General features: G+C 32.5%; 1 protein-coding gene across 2 annotated transcripts; it reads left to right on the forward strand.

The window, feature by feature from the left end:
* The first annotated feature begins 14,327 nt into the window (after positions 1-14,327).
* LOC133201734 (organic cation transporter protein-like) lies at positions 14,328-24,402 on the forward strand. 2 transcript variants are annotated; one of them, XM_061337523.1, is made up of 10 exons: positions 14,328-14,470; positions 16,647-16,878; positions 18,588-18,691; positions 18,879-19,033; positions 19,225-19,393; positions 20,067-20,279; positions 20,443-20,669; positions 21,977-22,161; positions 22,473-22,630; positions 22,937-24,402. In XM_061337523.1, the coding sequence occupies exons 1-10, from the start codon at positions 14,328-14,330 to the stop codon at positions 23,016-23,018; spliced, it is 1,668 nt and encodes a 555-aa protein (XP_061193507.1). In that variant the 3' UTR covers positions 23,019-24,402. The 2 variants fall into 2 exon arrangements, with proteins under 2 accessions (XP_061193507.1, XP_061193508.1); XM_061337524.1 differs by lacking the exon at positions 20,067-20,279.
* Positions 24,403-24,728: the final 326 nt, after the last annotated feature.

Below are 24,728 nucleotides of genomic sequence, written 5' to 3' on the forward strand. Positions count from 1 at the left end.
ATGAGATTGTAAGATTTTTAGTGTAAATCTGAATATTTTCAACGAAGATTCAAAAATTGAAAAGTTTGTGCTGTTATTTAATTTTGATTTTTAAAAAAAAAAAAAAAAAAGAATAAAATTCACATTAAACAACTAAAATATGCAATTATAACGTAAAAACGTTGTAACAACGTTATGGCTTTAATTACGTTATTTTGACGTAACGTTAATGTGTACCAACACCGTACGCAACGTCTTATATAAATCTTGGTTCAGTACACAGTTGTGCCTTAATTTATGTATCTGTATCCAATAAACTCCATTTTTAACAGCATTAGAACAATGAAATATAAAGATAACGAACAGTAATCAATCTCAAAAGTTCACTGAAACAATACAGATTTGGAGCAGAGCAAACACGGACCTCCAAAAAACATCAGAGGTGGGATCAGGTGCCATGGAGGAGTGAGCAACCCCTGCCGACCGGTCATACCCACCGTGTTCTCCTTGTCATGATCGGGAAAGTCCGTGTATAAATAATGGCCTAACAATTAGTATGAAAAACGTCAGTTAGCATTTGACTTAATGATAGGTTGTATTTGCTGACAAGGTCATTGTATCGACCACAAAACTTGCGACTGTTGATATCCTTGTTTCATCAACTTGTTTGTCAATAGCTTGCCTCGTTTTAGAAATTGTTAATGCGTAGAGCATGCTCTTGCGTATCGAATCAACTGAGAGACATAAACCCCATATGCAGGTGATAAGGTTATATATTGCTACAAAAGTAAGAGACGTTGACGATTGAAAAGTTGAAGTCATCACGTTTATCATAAAGCTTTGTTGTTAGGTTACCATTAACGTCTTTTTCTAGTAAAATATTCAAATATGAAACAGATGTATCAGATTCTGTGGCATCTTTTATTTCAAGTTCACTTGGATATATCAAGTCGACGTAAGATTGGAAGTAACTATTGTTAATTGATAATACGTTGTCGATATATCTAAATGTCGAGTTGAAAGCCACAGTAAGTGTTTCCTTCTTCTCATGTCGAAGTTTTTGAATAAATTCTGCTTCATATGAATACAAAAATAGGTCTGCTGATAACGGTGTGCAATTGGTACCCATGGGAATTCTAACAGATTGTTGGAAGACTTGAATTCCAAAAACTACACAGATATTGTCAATCAGAAACTCAAGCAGCTTTTTAATATCAACTTTAGAGTACTTGTTTGTACAATCAAAATGTTTTTAACAAAATAATTTTGCAAATAACCAATGGCAAGGTAAATATATTTACGAGTTCCATCTTTATTGAAAAAAGCAGCTGTCTATAATGTTTTTTTTTTGTTTGAATGTTGTTTAACGTCCCTCTCGAAATTTTTCATTCATATAGAGACGCCACCACTTGCCGGTGGAGAGCTGCAAATTTTGTCCTATACTCGGCACTTACGGCCATTGAGCAGTGAGGGATCTTTTTCGTCCCAACACCTACTGCGACACGGGACCTCGGTTTATACGGTCTCATCCGAAGGACCGGTCTCCACGCCCCACAGTGGGATTCGAACCTGCGACGTAAGGATAAACTCCTTACGCCGCGACTCTAGAGCAGAGGTTCTAACCACTGCGCCACGGGGGCGACGTCTATAATGTCAAAAAGCCCGGATTTCAATTTATCGTGGGGAATGGTTGTAGAAAGTCGTACGTTTTGATGTTATTGATTTTGGTAAAATTTTGTGATTTCAAATTTTCTAAAAGTTCCTTGGAGTTTTTAAGTATCCACATCTGATTTACACTACTTCTCGAATATACATGTACTGTTGAACAATACTCCTGAAGTTTCCCCTTCATTACTGTAAATATTTCAGTGAGGAGTAACGAAAGAGGCTTGGTAAAACATTTACTGGAACCCGCTGTGTATCTTTGTTTGTAGGGATTTTTATGTAGTTTAGGAATCCAGTAAAGGTATGGTAATTCAAATTCATTTTGATTGTTGGGAATATTAAAAATATTTAAGACGTACAAATGACTTATTAAATATTTCTAACCTGCCTCTTGGAATCGATAATTGATCTTTATTACGTGTATTGTATTTTGATATATTTTCTCTGTTCTTTGGGACTATATCCCGTATATATTCCGGTACATCACAATTATTAATTTTGAATATTGTGGTCAGCTTTGATATCTTCAAATGTACCCATCATATTTCAAAATAAAGTGATTCTCTTGAGGCTAATATTGGAAGACCAGTAACTAGCGGCCATACTTTTTCGAGTTTTTCTACATCAGATAGAGAGCAGCTATTCCAGACAACTGAAGCATACATGTATTCGAGTGTAGGTCTGACATATGTTGTATACAATATAAAAGGTTTCTCCTACGTACTGAAATTTTAGTAAGCTCATAAAACTTGTTTCTTATTCTTTTGATTGTCAATAAAATATGTTCAATAAAATATGTTCAAAACAAAACAAATTCAAAGTATATCAGTTTTATACGCAAGCTGAAATATGGTTAAAATACGGCCGACGCGGCGTAACCCAACAAACAATCATTCAATCAGTATATGCAAGTTTCAAATAATTATCTTATAGAAGATTCATCCTTGCTCTTACATTGTGTGACTGGGTAAAGTAAAGGATTAAATGAATACCTATTGATGTAGAGATTACAATATCAAGATTAAAGAGAAGGACGAAAACTAACAGCATAGATGTGAGATAATAAGTCAGCTGCATATTATGACAATTTCAACACATTCTTTTTTACATTATTTCTTATTCTTCAATTGGATTTTTATTTTTATATTTTGTAAACAATAGAAACATCGGGTCACATTGCTTATATTTATCATTTATCCTTGTAAATGATATAAAAGTTAATTAATCCTTATATTTATTTCAAAAGTTAGTGTTAATTCAATAGTGATTTATTAAATTAGTGACCACTATTGATATAATTATTTCGCGGGTCTATCTTCCGACTCGCGAGGATTCTTTTACAACTAAATCATCACTTATACGGTGGTATCGCCGTTTAAATGACCCTATCACCGACAGATGAAGCATCACTTGAATTAGATCGCCTCCTCGCCTTCGATTTCTTCGCGTTTGTGGGGAAACAAGAAGTGTGGTTTGTCAAAGTCCTGCACTGACCAAGATGGCCTTAATGAAAAAGGTGAAGATAACGAACAGCTTTCAATTTTTTTAAGAAAAATCTACAATACAAATTTGTAAACAGGGCATAAAACACGTACCCCCGGAAATTCCAGAGACGGGATCAGGTGCCTAGGAGGAGTAAGCATCCCATGTTGACCGGTCACAAATGCCTTGAGCCCTATCACTACTAAGTCAGAAATGTACTGACATTCCCATTTTTTACTGATAAACTTAGACAATTACTGACCATGTGCTGTCTTTACTGCAAAACTTAGACAATTACTGACCTTTTTACTGCCGGTGCTGATAAACTTAGAAAAGTGCTGACAATCTTAGTCGGTGCTGATAAACTTAGACAATTACTGACCCGTTTACTGCCCCTGCTGAAAAACTTAGACAAGTGCTGACTTTTATTGATAATTACTGTCCCTATTGTTCTCGCTCTCGGGGAGGCTGCAGTGGTGTGAAAATATTTGTGTGTATTATACTTTCAATTTAGAAACAATCTTAATTTAATCTCAATAATATTCTGAAATAAAATGCGAGTTCCAAGACAGTTAAACTGTTTAAACTAACAATTTTTTTTTTATTGATATCTGTAAAATAATTCATGATACGATGTACAACTAATTATGCGTGAATCAAGTTTAAATAATTATTGTGTGGAATAATTGTACTTTATTTTTATCCCTGTTAAATCTAAAATAAATAAATAAATTAACAAATTGGTTTTCATTAATTCATACCATCGCAGGCGGATGCTAAATATGCCCTTTTTTAATGTATTTTAACGTATTGATTCCAGTTTACATCGATCGGAAATACATGTTTTTAATTTTTTTTTAATCAAGTAACAGGAAAGTATATTTTCAGACTTTCTTTGAACTTGTTGGAAAAAAAGCAGTTCCTCTTCAAGGAAGGTAACAATTGCCGATATAAATTGTTAAAAATTATGTCTATGATGGAAATTGCGGTGGCTAATGTACTAGAGTACAGAAAGACTGATGGTATAAAAAACTTGAATAGATGTTCGATAAAATTTGAATTCTCAGTCGTATTCAATTAATTTAAATTATTATTATATATTTATTTAAGTCGTATTCAAATAATATTGAACAATATAATTTATTCATGTAATGAGTTACATACAGTGATAGGCAGCAAACATATTAATTATTTCTCTCCCCTCGTAATTTTAAGACTTTCAGGGAATCGTGTTAATGCAACGCTTCTTTTCTTTCTTTTCCAATGTTTTGAGCAAAGGCAGCTTCATTGTGCCGATCTCATATTTCAGAGGATTCTTAAACTGCTTTTAATTTACGCAATGAAACCATATTTTCATAAATTATCTTACGAAATAATGAAAATCGCTGATTCGTCCGACGCCTTCTCTTTTATTCGTTTACCTTACACATGCTAAAGCAGTGAGGCGGGACCAAGATACGTTCTTGTATATCTTAATAATATGAAATTTGCAGTGGTCAATTTATATCAATAGGCCCTCATTGCCTATTGTTCTATGTCTGCGCTTGACCACTGGTGTAAGGAGTAAATATACAAACTGATTGACCACTCTGCATGCTCAAAGCAAAACTGAGTTAATGGTAGTTTCACAACTTTTCTATCAATTAAATTTAATATATCATAAATCTGGTTGATTGCCGAAATCAAAAAAAAAAAAAAAAAAAAAAAAAAAAAATCGTTGAAATGAACACCATTACTGTTGTAGAGTACTTAATCTTAACTTAGCGATCGATGTTGTTTTCCTCAATGTTTCAGAGTACTGTGTTTAAAACATAACAATTTTATTCAAGCTATTACAACGTGAAATGGATCAATCGCAACTTCTCGGGCCTTTCCGACTAGCGGAAAAACAACTTCGAATGTATTACGTAGACGTCATAATAAACCCCCTTTTCACAAACTTTGAAATAAATGTGGGAAGACCTCTTATCTGTGGAGTATAGAGTTTAACTTTATTAAATGTAAGAGAGGATTCACGAGAAAGATCCCTCACTGCTCAAAGGCCATGAGTGCAGAGTGGAAGGTCGAAATGTGCACGATAATTATTCCCACGCTTGATGACCATGAATACAGGTCGAAATTTACACGAGAAAAATCAATCACTGCCTAATTTTAGAAAACTAAATTGTTGGACAGTTGGACATCTTGAAACAGGATAATGGCAGAATATATTATTGACTGTATATTTACTCAAAGAATCTTGCCCTTTAGCAAATTATGAAATTAATGGGGGGGGGGGGGGAGGGGCTATAATGTTTTGCGATTTTATTTTCACCAAAAGGCGCTTCATACCTACAGTGTATGATTATTCTCTATCATTTTATTTTAATTGTTAGCATTTTCATTTTAAGGGGTATGTCAGTTCTTAATAAATGCAAATTTAGTTTCTGTGCACTCAAGCGACAATTCAAGGGAATGAAAGAGCTTGACTCGTGATTTGGTAGAATTCCGTTAGATACATGTACATGTTATTTGTCGGTGATTTAAGATGTGCAGACAATTTTAGGATAGTACGGGTGCACAAGGAAGGGCATGTATAGTTTGATTTGCAAAGGAAAATAACAGAAATTGATATTTTGATTACAGCAAGAAGTTAAGGGTCTTGTTTGAGTTGGATATGCAAACTGATACTGAATTCATTTCATCCGCGTAACTCCGACAGAAAAATTATTAATTATTAAGGTGTATCCGAATTAACACTAGTACTGACACTCTGAAGCCGAATGCGTTAAACACAGTAAACAAAATCATGAAATGTATTAAAGTGCAATGAATTATCCTAGAAATATTTACATGTGTAATAGAGAATTAGTATGAAATATATTTCTAACTCAATACATGATCCTCTTTCATTAATAGTGACTTTTCTTTCCTGTTGCACAATGAAAATACACGACTGTAATTTTAACTGCAGCCAGTTGATTCAAAAAGCTTAACGAAATATTCATCAAAACATCAAAATGAGATTTAATCTTCAATATTAGCATACACGTATATTCTCCAAGTTACATGAAATACATGTACCCAATATCTATATAGTATACATGAAATGGATTCATTTGTTACTTTGCAGGGTGAAAATCTATGTAGCCACTTGGTACAATATACAATCTTTATCGTTATTATTAGTATTGTTTTTATTCATTTGTTTCAGTTTTGACTAATATTTTATATCGTTCTTTTTTTTTTATTTTTTTTTTTTTTATAAATAAGATTACATTGTAGGTCCTCAACATCTCCCGTGCCGAGTTGCCGTTCGTGTCTCTCTCTCTCTCTCTCCAAAAAAAAATCAATATTTATCCAGGCGAAGTGAATGAAGACAGTTGTATAAATCCCACTGAGAATAAATTTTTATTCTTCTGATCTTGTTGTATGTAAATTATTTTCGAATAATTATTCTTAAATTGTTGATTAAAAGTTCAGATAATATACGGTAACTTTGAATTATGTCCAGTTTGTTTGTTTTTTTTTTATTATTTATTTTTTTAAGTTGATAAACAAACTTTACATGCATCTTCAAAATGTTTATCATCTATGGTAAATGCAAGCGACAACACATTCATTATAATTGTTCTCTCACCTTACCGTTCCTTGAAATGTACGTCGCACACTAACCCGACTTAACAGAAAATATTAGAAAGAAACCCCTGAAAACCATGTTTTTACAACACTATAGTAGTTATTAAATTACATTGTATTATTTTTTGTTTGTTAGAAATTGCAGATCAATCTTAAAAGTTTGTGTCTTTCCAGAACTTTGCTTTTTACATATTATTTCTAATTGATACTTGATAATTCATTTTAATTTATCTCATATAAATCTAGTAGTATGTTTTATTTAGAATAGCAATATTTATTCTAAAAAGAGGGTGAGAGGTGTGTTAAATTGCTCAATATTGTGTCGAAGAACAAACAGGTCTACCGGTCGCCGTAATGTTGCGTAACTAACTTCCTGTGATATCCGGCGGAGTGCCCCTCTGTATAATGCTGCAGTGACACCTATTGTCTTATTTTCTCGCTACCGTACACACTCGGATCGCCTCAGGCGATTTCTTCTACACAAAGGTGCTTCACAGAGTTTCCGATTGTGTGTTCGATAATTCTGTAATTCTGCTAGTTATCAAGTAACAGACTTGAAACATTTTGAAAGAACAATAAGCACAGTATTACTGTAAAATCAAACCAGTTATATACTGAACAAACTATCATTTTCATTCCAAATTGAGTTAAAATATACAGGCATACGATATTTCTCGTCAAACCGCTGATTTTTTTTGAAATAGATCATTTATTTATTATCACTTAATTCCAAATGAGTTGTCGTGCATTACAAATCATACCAGTAACAATTGACGTATGAATTAAGAAAATACGATTTACAAGTGCAACTGAATAGAAGGACATTGACCCTAAATAAATCTGTCAGATGGGAATCCAGAAATTCAAGATATGGAAATCAACTATCATGTATTTTTTTCAAAGGAATGAAATGAGCAATAACTAAATCAATGAATACCAAGGATCAATCAGTAAATACAGGACATTAAGGGGGAAAAGTAAACTATAAACTATAAAACATTCATTAACTTTTCAATATATATATTTTCTTTCAATTGCTGGAATAAGCGTATGTTTGAGTGTACAGCAACACAAATTGAAGGCGGGGGGGGGGGGGGGGGAGGGGGATCTACGTCAAATTTAATGTATGAAAATTACACCAAAAAGTGTATTCTCAGAAAGGGGGGCACCCCTGGCCTACCGAATACTGCGGGTCCAAAATTAATATTGTTATTCAAAATTAAATGCATATAACACATCTAACAAGACAGTTTTATTTTTTCATACATAATTAAACAAAAAGAGGGAATACATGTAAATCGAAGAAATAAGAAATAATAATTTTTTTTATAATCAGTAAGAGAAGATCACTGTAAAACGCCATGATATTTCGCTAATAAACGCCACTAAACAAAGTTTATAAATTGCTTATCTGCTGAAAGGTTTTGGAGTTTTATGTTTTCCTTATGAAATATTTTTAAATAAATAATTCTACTATACATTGATCATAGGAGCTTTATAAAATATCATTGGGGTATAGATAAAAAATTATTTAATTTTTAAAAATCAAATAAACCCTCTTTTAAATTTAAAAAAAATCAATTTCACACATCTGCAGTCTCCCCGAGAGCGAGAACAATAGGGACAGTAATTATCAGTAAAAGTCAGCACTTGTCTAAGTTTTTCAGCAGGGGCAGTAAACGGGTCAGTAATTGTCTAAGTTTATCAGCACCGACTAAGATTGTCAGCACTTTTCTAAGTTTATCAGCACCGGCAGTAAAAAGGTCAGTAATTGTCTAAGTTTTGCAGTAAAGACAGCACATGGTCAGTAATTGTCTAAGTTTATCAGTAAAAAATGGGAATGTCAGTACGTTTCTGACTTAGTAGTGTATGTTTTGATCAGGTGGACGGAAAATTCCGTAGTTGAATTTAATATTAAAGCAAAGATCTAACAATTGGTATGGAACACGTCAGCCAAAATACGACCAAATGACAGATTATATTTGTTAACAAGATCATTATAATGACCTTAGAATTTATGAAATGCTGACTTTAAATTAGGTTATGAAATCCCTGTAACATTAACGAACCCGACAGTACCCTGCCATGGTTTAAAATATTATCGTTCTTGGAGCATCTACTCTTGAGTTGTATGTGGAAAAGAAAGAAGCTAAACTTCAAATAAGTGTTTCTGATATGAGAAATGAGCCTGGATTTCGAAACATACCAGATATATCTGATGATGACATTCCTAATGCATCTAAAGACTGGGGGAACGAAACAGATCTAGAGATGGAAGCTACGTGCATTTCTTCTGTTGAAATCGAGGCTTATACAGGTTCATCTTCACCACCAGTCCAAGATGAGATGAATACGAAGACAATCTTCATAAAGTGAATGAATTAATACCCCTCTCCCCAAGCATTTTTAGCTCACATGAGCAAAGAAGTAGATTTTTATGGTTCTGAAACCTGTAATTTTCTGAAACCTAATACTTTCAAGAATTGAACAAAATTTGCATGTGTCGTGCAAAGATTCTACTTTTGTCAATTTCCCTTTTTTTCCGTTACGGTGTCTCTTTAAATCAAGAAACTATGACAACTTCAATTTTCCATCTTTTTAAATCAAGAAATTGAAGTTATATGACCTAATTTCTTACCAGAAACTCAACCCCACCATCTCCACCCACTTAAACCTGTCTTTTTTAATTTTGCCAAAGAATTCCTTCATATATACATGTATATGAAACTTCTTAATATAAAGAGGAATACAGTTTTAGGTTTCGTCTTTGTCTGACGACAACATCACCAATTGACGTCTTTATGACATTATACTTTTCGGCACTCGTTTACAGTTCATCCACAAATGAAATAAATGTATATCATATGCGCTTAACATATATCTGAATAAAGTTTGAAGTGTAAAGTCAAAATGGATAGAGGTAGTAGTATTTTGGATTTTGTTAAAGACTTCCTATTATTATAGAATTTACAGCAGAAGTTAAAACAATGTAACCGTCACGGTAGTCATTCGGTAGATTGCTCGCTCCGTGATCGGTGGGTCGTGGGTTTGAGCCCCTAAGACCTAAGTCGATTAAAAAAAATAGGTATCAACTGTTCCTTCGCCAAGCGCTCGGCAGTTTGAAGAGAAAGTTGCGGGTCTTTCGGATGAGACCTCAAAAACCGCATGTCACAGGAAACTTTGGCACGATAAAGATCCCTCACAGCTCAATGGCCCTGAGTGCCAAGTAAAGGTCTAAATTTGAAGCCCTTTACCGATTTATAGTGACGTATCTTTATGAGTAGAAAAATTCTCGAACGGAACGTAAAAAAAAATACGATCAATCAATATAGCAGAAGTGACCTTACTTTTGAATGAACCCTCGTATACATTTTTTACATCTACCGCTATTTGTTTTATGGCTGTCGTTGCACTTGAATGATATTATTAAATCAGTTGTATTTGTATAAATATAAATTTACATACGCGCTTGCCTTAATATGGATCACTGCTCGGTCGTATGTGTTAGAATAAGGATGCACTTTGATGAACTTCTTGGTGTCCTGGGTGAATTTGGTCCCTACCAGAAATATGTCTATTTTTATGTATGCCTCCCATTTATTATTGTTGCTTTTCATCTGGCCAATTCTGTTTTTCTGCTGGGAATTCCAAAACACAGGTGACACATATATAGTGTATGTTTAAATTTCTTTCGCTTTCTCTTTAGAAATATTAATTCATTTAAATTAAGCATAATTTCGTGTATTCTACATTTACATGTAAATTACTGTTAGTTATTTAATAATACAGGGAGAAAAAAATTGAATTAATTGTAAAATTTATTTATTTGAAGTTATCTCCTCTATAGACCTCATAAACTTTTAATTTCCCCAGGAATTAATTGAATGTAATATGCATAATATATAGTCTTATGATTTTCAGAAGTGCTTTTTTGTTTGTTTTGTTTTGTTTTTGTTTTGTTTTGTTATTTTTAATTTATATAAAGATGTCCTCATAAACATGGATAAGTAATCGATGAGCATTCTACAATTGCAGTCCTTTTTCGGTATCGAGTAGAAACAATAGAGCCTTAATTAAGATGAAATGTTGTTTTATGTGTAAATGACACACACAGAGGAACCTAAAGAAACGCGATTTAAAATTTGCTTCAGGCAAGTTGGCTAATGTTCTGCTATAATAATTTTCCTGGAAATTTAAGTATTCTATTGCTGGTTGCGCAATCATTTCATTCATCATATTATCCAATCAAGATAAACGACTAAACACTGTTGGAAGAATTTGGTGTTTTTATGTATCAATATTGATGAAAAATTTACTAACATAAAAAATGATGCTTAGTAGTACAAGTGACCAACTGACATACCTTCTGTGGAAAAAAGTTTAATGCTCATTTATTTCCAGTCTCTATTTTACAGATCAAAATATATTTTTTAAACTACCTTCTTTTCATTTTAATCTCAAAATTTGATTAACATAGATGATAGGTCTTTCTAAAGTTAGTTTATTTTTGTAGAACCGAAAACAGTAGCTCAATAAGTACCCCCCCCCACCCCCCAACCCCCCCAACATTTGAGAACGTAATTGAAGTGTTTGTAACTGTTTCCTTTTTATCTATTCGTTTTTGGAAAACGCGTCAATTTTTAAGATTTTTGCTGGATCAGGCGGAAACACTTTCGGACTTCTTCCCCCTGGAAGAAGTTTTAGCCTGTAATTTTTTTTATATTCTTGACTTCCACTCAAGAAGCCAATTTCAACAGAATTTTCCATATATATATATATATATATATATATATATATATATATATATATATATATATATATATATATATATATATATATATATATATACAGGCGCGGATTCAGGCATTTTTTCCAGGGGGGGGGGGGGTCCATACCAGTCAAAAACAATGGTAAAATCCATTTTCAAAAAGTGAAAAACACCTTTTTCGTGGTGGTGGGGCGAGGGGGGGGGGGTTCCAAAGTCATATTTTATTTGCGTTTGTATATACTATTTATAACTCTGCAAATTAGTAGCAGTTTGAAGGAAATCCACGCATTATTCCAACTTCATAACCATGCATTTTAACATTGCTCATCGAAATCAAAAACCGATAAAAACCGATAAAAAGAATGCGATATGTGTACTGATTTGCATTTCCTTTGAATAAACTGTAAAAGGAGTAGCATTTTGTAAGGACTTCAAAGAAAAAATTGTTCTGGTAAGCATACACGGCAAACCTCTTCGTCAAAGTCATTAAGATTTATATCTGTTTCTTAGTGTGGTCTACATGTGAATCAAGTTTTATTGAATCATGAATAGGAATAGTAGCCGCATAATGACAAAAGGGCGACTGACGAAAACTTTGGCATAAGCTCCATGGTCTCTAATCAGTAGAGTTAATGAAAATGTTGACTACCATTTTTCTTGCCATTATATATGTTTGGTTTCACGGAACATGACGTATGTATATACACTTTTCGTAAAAAAATAAATTAAAAACGGAGTGGGATAATCATGTATAATTTCTTTCCATCTCTTTCCTCAGCATGGAAAGTTTGTGGTCAGTTTTCGTTTTATTGATCCGATTGAATACTTGAATTGACCTCAACTAAAGACATTTTTATAAACATACATTGTACAATTGATGTATACTACATGTACCTGTGAGGTCAGGTTTTCATGAATGAAGACTCAAAAGCATACTTTAACGAGATTGTTAACTTGTTATACCTTTGAGATCAACCTTTCAATCTGGAAATAAAATGAAAATTATCCTTAAAACTTAAAACGTATTGAGGAAACAGACGAAGGAACGTATTTATAAATCAAAATCTCCCACCGTAATTTTTTAAATTATTTTACGTCAATATCAAGTTTAATTTAACGACCTATAAACTAAACTATTCTGACTACTAGGATTTTTGGTATGCAATACATGTAAGTATATCTAGCTAGGGCTATTCAGTTTGACAAAAACGCCATTTTCCACGAACTTTATAGACAACCCTCGTATGTATTTATAAATCAAGTTCTCACAGTAGTTTTTTTTTAAATTATTTCACATCAGAAATTTACAAAAAGGGTATCCAGTCGTCAGACATAGACTATAAAATTGATCTGTAATAAACACCATTACTTCTATTAAAGTCATGATGCACCAGAAATTTTAAGCAAACGAAATTCAAACTCAAGCATATTTTTGATAAATTCCATATATGTATATACATGGTTTATCATTTTTATATATGAGGTGCGCTATAATTCACTTAAGATGCCTATGAATAATTAATGAACGCGCTGTACACGTGCTTCGGAATTCTGGTGACCTGTTGATTCGTAAATTAGTTATGTTCACTCAGGAAAATCTTACCTCATTTTATCTAAGATATTAAGCTTAACACGTACCCCTCATCAATTTATTTTAATCTACTGTTCTAATTCTCCAGTACCATAGGAACAATATTGCTTTTTAAAAGTACGAGAAATTTTGGGTAATAAACTTCTATTCTCTGCGCAAATTTAAATTGACCGGGCATTGACAAGTAAACATTTGATTGATAATAAACGTAAGATAACAGTAGTTTAATTTCCATTTTGTGTACGAAGCTTGAAGTTTCTTTGTAATTTTTACAAAAGAGGTTCACATAGTCACCTATGAATTATGTCTGTAATCTTTTATACCCGAAAAGTGAGGAAAATCGTCCAAAATGGCAAAGGGTTTCTCAGCCGTTTTTTTTTTTTTTTTTTTTTTTTTTTTTTTTTTTTGTTTTGTTTTTTTTTTCATGCATGAGCAACAATGAATGTACATTTTTTGTAACGGTATCAGACTTTATTTTCGATTTCAATATGTCCCAGTGTACAACTCATAAAGATAAAGAAAGGTGTGCAAAGAAACATATTTGTATGCTTGTACTGATGTATGCTGATTTTTCACATAAAAAGTTGTATAATTTGGGAAAATGTTGTAATCTTTTACGTCAAATTAAAATTTGTTTTATGTGTCTTTTGGGATTTTAGGTTATGATAGAAGTTTATTGAATATACATTCATTCATTATCGTGGTAAAAAAAAAAAATCAATTTATAAACATGCTATAATCTTTAGATAAATGTTTTTAGATTTTTAGAAAAAAAGTTTTCCTATACTTTTCTACTACTGTTAAACTTAGCTTTTTATTCTGAAAAAAAAAATTCTGAAAGCTTTTTTCTATATAGTCTTTTGTTCGCAAAAACCCCTCCCTCCTCCCTCCCAGAATTAAGGATCGCAAATTCATTGATGTTTAAATAGGCCAGATTACGTCATTTAAAAGATCTTATCTAATGCGAGCACAGTTTATTTTAATTTAATACTACCTTTAAATAAATAAACATACTTAAGACAAACTACAGTATCTTAATTCTTTTCTTCATATCAAATAAAATTTCTCTGTAAAATATAATGTTTAGTCACACATGCTACATGTACATTTCTATACTGTCAACAATTTAGCTCCTGTCTCGTTCGAACTGACATACAAATTTAAATGTACCTACGCTCTTGGCTCAATGTTGATCATTGCACGGTCGCATGTGTAAAAGTGAAGATGCACTTTGACGAACTTCTCGGTGTCCTCGGGGAATTTGGTCCCTACCAGAAATATGTGTATTTCCTTGTGTGCCTCCCTTCCATTATTGCCGCTTTTCATATGGTCAATTCTGTGTTTCTTCTGGGAATTCCAAAACACAGGTGAAGCATTTCTGGTATTTGTTTACATTTTTCGCTTTCTCTTAAGGAATTATTTAGTGTTGATTTGACGTTGCTAATTTGATCAATATTAGATGAAGAAAGTTATTGATTAATTGTGGAGTATTTTTACTAATTTTCATATTTTCCTCCCCGTATATCTCGGAGAAATAGATGGAATATAAAATTCTTGATATAAAATCATTCATTTGAAACACGGTATTTGCTCTTCAACCACAATCACTTTTTTTATCAAACGTCTCTCTGAGATGTATAGTTTAGAAAATTCGCATTGAAATAATGGATGATGATTTTTTTAATTGAAAACTTTTCAAAAAAGAAAATCATATGCTTAACTTGTGAACAAGGGGCTATTCACTTTAAATATTAATCATGTCACACGGGAGCAAAAATTCAACCTTTGTTTATTGTACGTAAACTTTTCAGACGGTAAATCTTTTAATAGAGACATCGGTAGCCACTTTGTGATGATATATATCTGAATTTGTAATTGGTGGGCATCATATTAGACTCTTGATTTTTTATATGCAGTTCTAATCCCTTTTAGAAATGTTGCAACGATTAAATGTTTTTAATGTAAATGCCACATGCATGTACAGAAGAAAGAAAACAAACATGTCTTGCTCCAGGCAAGACTGTAAGAGGAGTGCTCATTGTTTTGCTCTAATAAATTCTAAGTTCAATGCATATCCTATTGCCAATTGCAAATTTTATCCATTGCACTACTTGCTCATGGTGTATTATTCTACAGAAGAAATGATGCGTGATTTATTTATCAAAACTGATAAATGGGAATGAACTAAAATTTAAAAAATAATGATGACTATGTTAAGATTATCAGAACGCACTGATATCCATAAAATGTAGAGTTCTAATATCTGAATCTTAACCTATTGCAACTCTTTAAATTCCGATAGGATAGCATTGGAATTTGTAAAAATAATAATTTTGACATGTACATTTGGTATAGATATACAGTTTCGATAAATTAAGATCACGACCCCTTTCTTTCATTAAAATAACTTTATTTTGAAAAGAAAATAGATTTACATGTAACTTATCATAATTCTATACCAAATGATTTAGTGATGGCAAACACGGACATTTTGAAACAGGAGAAGGAATAAACTGTTAGACTTGACTGCACACCGGCTTTTCATTTAGGATATTTTCTTTGCAAAAGCTAAAATCGTCAATTTCAGTATAAAATGAGAAAAATGGGTCAAATCTGGCCAATAATTCATTCTTGACAATAGTAAACTGTCCTCTAGCTAAATACATATTTAATATATATTTATAAATATACATGTATATTCGTATACATGACAAAAGTGAACCAGTAAAAGTATATAGGATAGCCTGTTCGAAAATAATAGTTCATAATGCTCAAGGTTTGAAAATACAAAATACTGGGAGATGGAGCACTATGGTTTTGAAATTAAATTTCCAAGATCAGAAGATTGTGGCGTAAATCAAGATGATATTGAACCCTTCAGACAAATATTTACTTAAGTTTACGTTTAGCTATACAGCACTTTACCTTTTAAAACTTGGAGATACTTAATTAGGAATGGGATAAAGTTACAAGACGAAATCTCGTAAGTATTCGAAAGAAAATACAGTATTTGTTTGGCTCTTTAAATCGTGCATATTTTTCTTTCAAAGGAAGCGAGCAGAAACTTTTAAATTATGTAAATATATGTATGTGTAGTCCACATTCAATACATCATTATTATCAAAACATGCATTTAGAATGAATCTTGAAAAGTACAGATCACAAAAGAATGAAAAATAGTCGTTTTACATACAAATATTTACAACCAAGGTGAAATCTGACTGAAATTATGTCATAATTTTTTTTTTTTTTTTTTTTTTTTTTTTTTTTTTTTTTTTTTTTGCACAAATGTGATGTAGAATGAGAATAGAATCATATTCTTATTGATCTGTGATCAAATCTTAGGCAACTATTTTCAAATTAAAGTAGACGCATCGACAATTACTGATCAAACAAAGCATTTAAAAGTGCACTAAAGGGTGGTAAAATTAAAAATTAAAATTTCACCTATTTTTTTAAATGCCTTCTAGGTACATAACTTGATGGTGATGGTGATGTGTGAATTAACAGTACATTAATTAAGCCCTTCTCGCACTCTCACAGATGCAAATTACCAAATTATCCGAACGATACCTACCTCAGCCAAGGCCCAGCACACGACGATTTGATCAAGGCCTACATACCTACAGAGCTCAACGCTGACAACGATGTGGTGAACAAAAAATGCAAGATTTTCTCCATCCCTGTTTTAGACAATGTGACTACAGGCATCGAACAAAGTTGCAGTTCGTGGGTTTACGATAAAACAGTTTATGATAGCACGTTTGCGTCTGAGGTACGAATTTAACTTTACTAATTTTATATAACTTATACTAAGCATATAATGCTCAATCTGCAATATAATAGATAACTGAAATTAGTTTTCAAATACAAGTAGTATACAAAACGCTATTTAATATAACTGGCTCACTAAAAGATGCCTATAGAGATTGAATAGTGACTTACTATATGTAAAGAACACTTATTTTGGGTTCTTTACCTTAAAAACTTACTTTAAATAGAAGTTAAGTTTTTATAACTAAAATCACTTATAGTGTTGTTCTTGTCGTAAGATTGCATTTCTTTACTCTAGATTTACTTTACAATAGCTTAACTGTAAAATAGATTTATTTTACAACTGCTATACTTACAGTATAGCTTTGCTTAACAGTTGTTTAACTTCACAGTAGCTTAGAATAACAGCATTGTATTTCCAGGCATGTTGATGAACACAATAACTCATTTGCAAATATTCACTTTCATGTACATTTCAACCATTTTATACGTTAACTCGAGTATAATGATATGAAAAGGAAGGTGTAATTTTCATAATTACTTTCTTTAAGTGGTATACTTTTATAAAACGTACTTTATATAGAGTTTATATGGGGTGACATGCATGTACATATACTTCTAGTTCTGTATGTTTTATACGGTAGATCTATCAATTACAGTTGTCTACTTACAGAATAGGTGGCTTTTAATAATATTGCTTAAAGTTGTGGTGACTTAATAAAGTTCTGTTTGCTTGACTCAAATATGACCTACTTGGGGTAATTGCTAAATTATTGCAACTTACTAGACACAGGATACATGTATTTCTAATTCTCTTAAAGTAATACGGGCATATGATTACTTCATTATAAACGCTAGAATGTATTAATTTACATGTATTGAATATACAGTTTATTTGTATAGTAGATGTACATTTTTATTTAATGTTTCATCTATGAAATAAGTTAATGAATCGATTTTATAATCGCTTTCTTGAAGTGAATAATGTGTAGTAGCATAAAAACTATACTGGTACGAAACTTCTTGTATAAACTTGCTTCTTTTAATGGACATATTACTGCAATTTATCGAATGAAAAACGTGTGGATGAAATATGGAGATAACGAACAGTATTCAAGCTCAAAGTCCATTGAAACAATACAAATCGGGAGCAGAGCAAACACGGACCTCCAAAAACAAGGGTGGGATCGGGTGCCAAGGAGGAGTGAGCATCCCCTGCCGACCGGTCACACCCGCCGTATGCTCCTTGTCATGATCGGTAAATAACGGGAAAAAGTCCGTCGACAATTCAGTGTGTAAATAATGGCCTTACAATTAGTATGAAAAATGTCAGTCAGCATACATGTATGACTTTATAAGAGTGTATTTGCTGACAAGGTCATTGTATCGACCATAGAACTTACGAAATGATGACTTTAAACGAGACTGTTGATATTCTTGTTTCATCAACTTGTTTTTGTCAATAACTTGCCTCGTTTTAAAAATTGTTCATGCGTAGGGCATGCTCTTGCGAATCGAATCAACTGAGAGATTTACATCCCATATGCAGGTGATAAGGGTATATTGCTGCATTTGTTTGGTTAATTTTACTGACTTTTTCTAGATATATTACTAATATTTTTAGTTTAAAGATTACATTTTCTATTCTGACTTACACTGATGATTTTCTTCACAGTTTATCGTTGTAATTGAATGATACTTTTTATACAGCAAAATTTAATTTGTGACAAGCAACTATGGGCATCTAACGCCAAAATGGTTTTCTTTGCTGGTGTGTTTTTCGGAGCTCTGGGTCTAGGCGCACTTGCAGACAAGTACGTTATATGTTTACTTCTGTTTTTTTTAATGTAAAAAATAAAATGAGCTCACCACGTAATATAAAAACCTACTTAGTATGCAGATATAAACGCTAAACGTGTTTAGCTTCTTCTTTCTTTTTTAATGATCCCCCAAGGAGTGATTTTTTTAAAAAATTGTATTCACTTTCCTAATATTTACGAGGATTGGAAGAAAGAAGACACTGATTTTATCCATACTAGTGCTGCTGGCGTCCAGTCTAGCCGTGTCGTGGGCGGCTAACTTCTATCTCTTTTGTGTTTTACGATTCATCGTTGGATTTTCCTGCGCGGGGACTTTCATGTCAGCCTTTGTTTTAGGTGAGTTTTTTTTTTTAATTATCTTACTCATTAGAATATGCTTTCAAAAATAAGTTTATTCAATATACCAAGACAAAGGTATGTTTTACCATTAAGAAAAGAAATTTTGATGGCAATTTCATTCATTAGTAGATGACAATACCATTCTTTATCCTCTCTCATCAATTTCAATTTGTTTTTCTGCAATACAGGCGTTGAGATCGTTGGTCCCTCAAAGCGGCTGTGGGCTGGGGTTGTCATCGAATACTTCTTCGCCATAGGACTGGTTATTCTATGTCTTATTGGCTATCTTATTAGGGACTGGAAGTACAATGAGATAGCAGTGTCTGTTCCCTCCGCACTTCTGTTGAGTTATTGGTGGTGAGTGGGCGTGTGTTTTGTCGAAATAAGTCATATACTTAATATTTAATTTTCGAAGTTGTATTGGTAACTGTATCGTACATGTAAACTAGTACATAGCCTGACTAGCATGAATACTACCAGTTAATTTCAGACTCCACGATTAATTCCTTGTAAATACATGATTTGAAATATCAGTAAAGTATCGTTGCCATATAATAACCTTGTCCTATACTAGATCATCCCCAGAAAGAATTACTTCATATAAAGTTAAATTTTCCCCATTGGGGAATGTTACTATATAGTATTTATTACATATAGTAAACCTTCCTTTTGAATTCAAACAATGATCGGTTTGAAGTTTAGTGGGAGGGCTATGTAGCATTTAATATACCTCGTAACAGATTCTTTTATATTTTTAATAAGAATACTAATTATTACATAACATTATTGATGAATCGCTAGTTATCATGTAAAATTCTGTGAAGATGTGATACTGTATATGGTATTATTTCGCCCCTTGTAATTTTTTCCCTTTCCTTGAAAACACTTTTGCTGTGTTTTAAATTCACCCAAACACAAGTTGTGTATATAAGATTTGTTGTTTACTTTGAATTTACCCCGTTTTAAATTCACCCTATTGCAACGAGGGCGAAAGGGGCGAAAAATTCCCTGTATGCAGTATTCCTTCTAGGTTATTGCCAGAATCTCCTCGATGGTTGATAAACCGTAGAAAATACGAGGAGGCCAAAGTCATTATTCGCAAAATAGCCAACCGAAATAAGGTAGAAGTTACAGATAAGCAGCTGGATTCGCTGGAATGCGACGAAACAGCGACAGGCCAGCTATGGCACTTGTTTACGTCGAGAGTGCTGTTTGTCCGAACTATAATAATTTTCTTGAATTGGTAATTATCTAACTATTTGAAAAATCTCATTTTCATTTCTTATCGACTTTCAGTAAGAAAATGAACTTCAAATGAAATTTAAGCAGGACTGATAAGTACGCGAATTGCAATTGATGTACACATTGCATGTCCCATATCACTGACTCTTAATTCTTTTCCTCAGGTGTGTTGTAAGTATGGTATACTACGGACTGTCCCTAAATTCCGGGAACCTGGCTGGCGACTTTTATTTGAATTTTTTCCTGACAGGTCTGGTAGAATTCCCAGCTTATACTCTTTGTTTAGTGTTATTGGATCGTATTGGAAGAAAGAAACTGCATTGCGCGTGTATGGTGCTTGGAGGGCTTGCTTGTATTTCAACCATTTTTACAGTTTTATACATTGGGAAAAGTAAGTTTACCATCTTAATCTTTTGAAGTTACGGATATATTAGAATTTTATTGCAAACTGATTACCTTCACATTGCAGTGCTAGTGTATTGTAAAGTATACTTTAAAATGGTCATAAATTTGTTCAAATTTAAAAGAACAAATCTGAAGATAGGAAGGTAAGGTTTTAAATGGGTATAATTAATCCCGCCTCGCAAGAGTACTTGCTTTATTGCACTATATACAAATTACTTCATATGAATTGTAAAGTTTAACGAAGTAATCATGCTCAAAAGTCCAATAAACAATACAAATTGTGAGCAAAGCAAACACGGACCTCTTGAAACAGAGATTGGATAAGCACCATGGAGGAGTGAGCACCCTCTGTGAACTGGGCACATCTGTGTCGTGATAGAGTAAACGGGGAACAACGTAGACAATTCACTGTGAAAATAATGGCCTAACAATTTGTATAAAAGATGTCAGTCAACTTTCGACCTAATGATATTGTATTTGCTAACATGCAATATCACTGTATCGACCATAGAATTTATCAGATGTTTAAATGACGAGATTGCTGATGTCCTTAAATCATCAACTTATTTCTTAGTAGCCTATTTCGTTTTAGAAATTTCTTGGACTCATTAACCCCATATGCAGGTGATATTGAAATACTGCTACATAAATAAGGGAAGTTGATGAAATATAAAAGTTGAAGTTATCACGTTTATCATAATGTTTAGTTGCTAGTTTACCATCAAAGTCTTTCCTTAGTAAAACACCCAAATATGAAACAAGATGTGTCAGACCCCATTGTGTCTTTTATTTCGAGTTTAGTGGCCTATATCGAATCAACGTAAGTATGAAAATAAATATCCTTAATTGATAAAACGTCGTCGATATATCTAAATGTCGAATTGAAAACAACGGCAATGACTTTTTCTCTCCATATAGAAGTTTTTGAATAAATTACGTTTCATAAACAAAACAGATCTGCTAATAACAGGGCACAGTTAGTACCCAAGGGAATTCCAATAGATTGTTTGAAGACCAATTTTGCAAAGTAAATTATGTATATGATTATTTTTTTTGTTTTCCCGATCATAGCAAAGAGCACACGACGGGTGTGACCGGTCGTCAAGGAATGCTTACTCCTCTATGGCACTTGCTCCCAGTTAATTCTCATGTTTTTAGAGGGCTGTGTTTGCTTTGCTCCAAATATGTACTGTTTATATGGACTTTTAAGCTTGGTTACTGTTCGTTGTTTCTATATTTCATTCTAATACGCCTATTTACATCTGAGATTGCTTGATATTTATCCAATTTCAGGTCATCAGATGTATACTACAGTGATTCTGGCGATGATCGGTAAGATCGGGGCCGCTGCAGCCTTTGCCGTCATTTATGTCTGGTCAGCGGAACTCTATCCCACCGTAGTCCGTAACGTCGCCATGGGCGCCAGCTCGTCCTGTGCGCGTATTGGAGGGATGGTGTCCCCCTATGTAGCAGATCTCGTAAGTCTTACTATATCGATTAAAGATGAGACATAAATGAAAGTGAAGACTATAACCTTTGTAATTAACAAATCAAGTCCAAAAAGATAACGGAAAGATATACACATAGTTAATATTATCAAAATTTCCTATTTCAGTTGGAAAATTTTAACAATTATATCCCATCCTTATGTAAGATACGAGTACGTTTTGATAAAGGAATGTGACAATTAGTCGTAAATATTTATATACATCTATTGTATATATGGAACTGCGGTTCTTAGACATTGAAATGTCATTTCCTCTAATTGTACGAGTTTATCTGTATTTAGAGTTTGATAGTTGATGGCCATTTCGGACAAGCTCTTCCGCTAGTTGTGTTTGGAGGAGCTTCCATACTAGCTGGGCTGCTCTCTCTTATTTTACCGGAAACACTAGGCGCCAATCTACCGGAAACCATCCAAGATGGCAAAGATTTTCCTCCACCAAAGTATATATTCATTTATTCATATTACAGAAATCAAATCATGTGAAATCACTTATTTACGGGGAAGGGGGTGGTATGAAGAAACCTACAGTTCCTGTCCTCCAATAAAATGTAAACTTTCAAAAATATTTTTAAAATCTCAACACTTCTTCATCAACTAAATTAAATCCCTACCAACAAATATTTTTTCTCAAACCAAGAAAAATATTGACTCCTATAAATAAGTGATTTTGCAATACTTAAAAAAATGACGTTACTGTCGCATATTGTCGAGTGAATTTTGTTTACATTGCCTTTCTTTTTTTCCAGGCAGACCAAAAAATACGAGGAAAACGGATCTTCATATACCTACAGGAACGAGTCTTTTATAGTGGATACTTCGAAATTTTAAATTGCTCGGAAATCGATCTTTCATACATTAGACATTAAAATATAAATATACCTTTTTCATAATGATATATTTTCACCCTAGACTGCGGTTCATACTTCTTTATTCAATACATGAAACAATCTCACGGTAAATTCTTTCAATTTTAAATGTCAAGTTTAACTTACAAATCGTTATGGTTCATTGAAACTGTACAGAGTGTTTATGAAACAATAACTTGAGTAAGAACAATTGGAATCCAAATGTAAAAAAAAAATGTGACAACTGTCTAGATACCTTTACATAAAAATACTATAGTAAACTATAGTTAACTATGGTGATAACTTTGACACTATGAAAACTATAGTCAACTGTAGTTACTATAGTGATAACTTTAACACCTTGATATACTACAGTGATAACTTTGAAAACTTTGTAAAATTTATAGTGATCACTAGGAAAACATTGTAAAAAAACTATAGCGATCACTATTAACACTTTGATTTACTACGGTGATCACTATGAAATCTTTGATTTACTATGGTGATAAGTTTGAAAACTTTGATTTACTAAAGTGATAACTTTGAAACGTAAATTAACAATAGTAAACTATAGTTTACTATAGCAGTTTTGCTAGGATATATAGTAAATATAGTACACCTTTGATTAAAAAAAAAAAAAAAAACTTTTAAATGGCTTATGTCAGATTTAATGTCGGGCTCAAGATTAGCTTGATTATTAACGGTATGAATAAATTAATATTTCTTGCATTTAATTTTTTTAACACAAGATATAGTGTAGACTTGCAAATTCGTCTGGTACCAGAGATTCTTTGTATAATTTTGTTGAATCGGCATTAAATACATATCAGTACTTTGAAAAATGTTCAAATGATAAAGTACAAATTCATAAAGTGTTCAAAAAAGTTTAAGAAAGTTTCTAAATTTCAATATTTTGCCAACAGGTCCACAAAACAGTTATGGTCTCAGTGAGTTAGCATGACGTTCAAAGGTTCGGAATAGTGGCCCACCATGCTAACGTAGAAACACTGTATATACTGTAAACTTCAAATATTTATGTTAATTTTGTTATAAATATTAGTTCATAAGTAAAATTTATATTTTGTCTATAAAGTTAAAATGAATTTCAACATGCAGTATTTTTTAATCGCTTTATCGATGGATTTTTCCGTTATTTCCCGATCACGACAAGGAGCACACGGCGGGTGAGACCGGTCGGCAGGGAATGCTCACTCCTCCATGGCACCTGATCCCACCTTGATGTTTTTTACAGGTCCGTGTTTGCTCTGCTCCAAAATTTGTATTGCTTAACGGACCTTTGAGCTTAAATACTGTTCGTTATCTTCATACATTTCATTATGTAATCTTTAATAAAAATAATCACATTATCTATTGTATTCATTGTAACTCATATGTATATCATTGTTTGCAATTAATAAAAAAAGAGCGTTTTTATGAATGAGATTGGATTAATGCAAATCAGTGAACACATTATTCTAGGTAAGAAAACAATTCAAGAAAAGGAACATTTATCAATGATGGTATTTTAAATATTTCTTTCAAATGTTTTAAGACTAAATTGAAATTGAATGTTTCACACATAAAGTTTTGTTTCAGTCATATAATAAGAATATACACGAAGGACATATACCTGTATTTAAAAGAATCAAAATTTTCGATTATTCTAAAAAATATGAATTTTTTAATACTTTAT

This window comes from Saccostrea echinata, unplaced genomic scaffold (genome assembly GCF_033153115.1).
Source record: "Saccostrea echinata isolate AGI-Se365-2 ecotype Australia unplaced genomic scaffold, CSIRO_AGI_Sech_v1 ptg000045l, whole genome shotgun sequence".
Classification (NCBI taxonomy): Eukaryota; Metazoa; Mollusca; class Bivalvia; order Ostreida; family Ostreidae; genus Saccostrea; species Saccostrea echinata.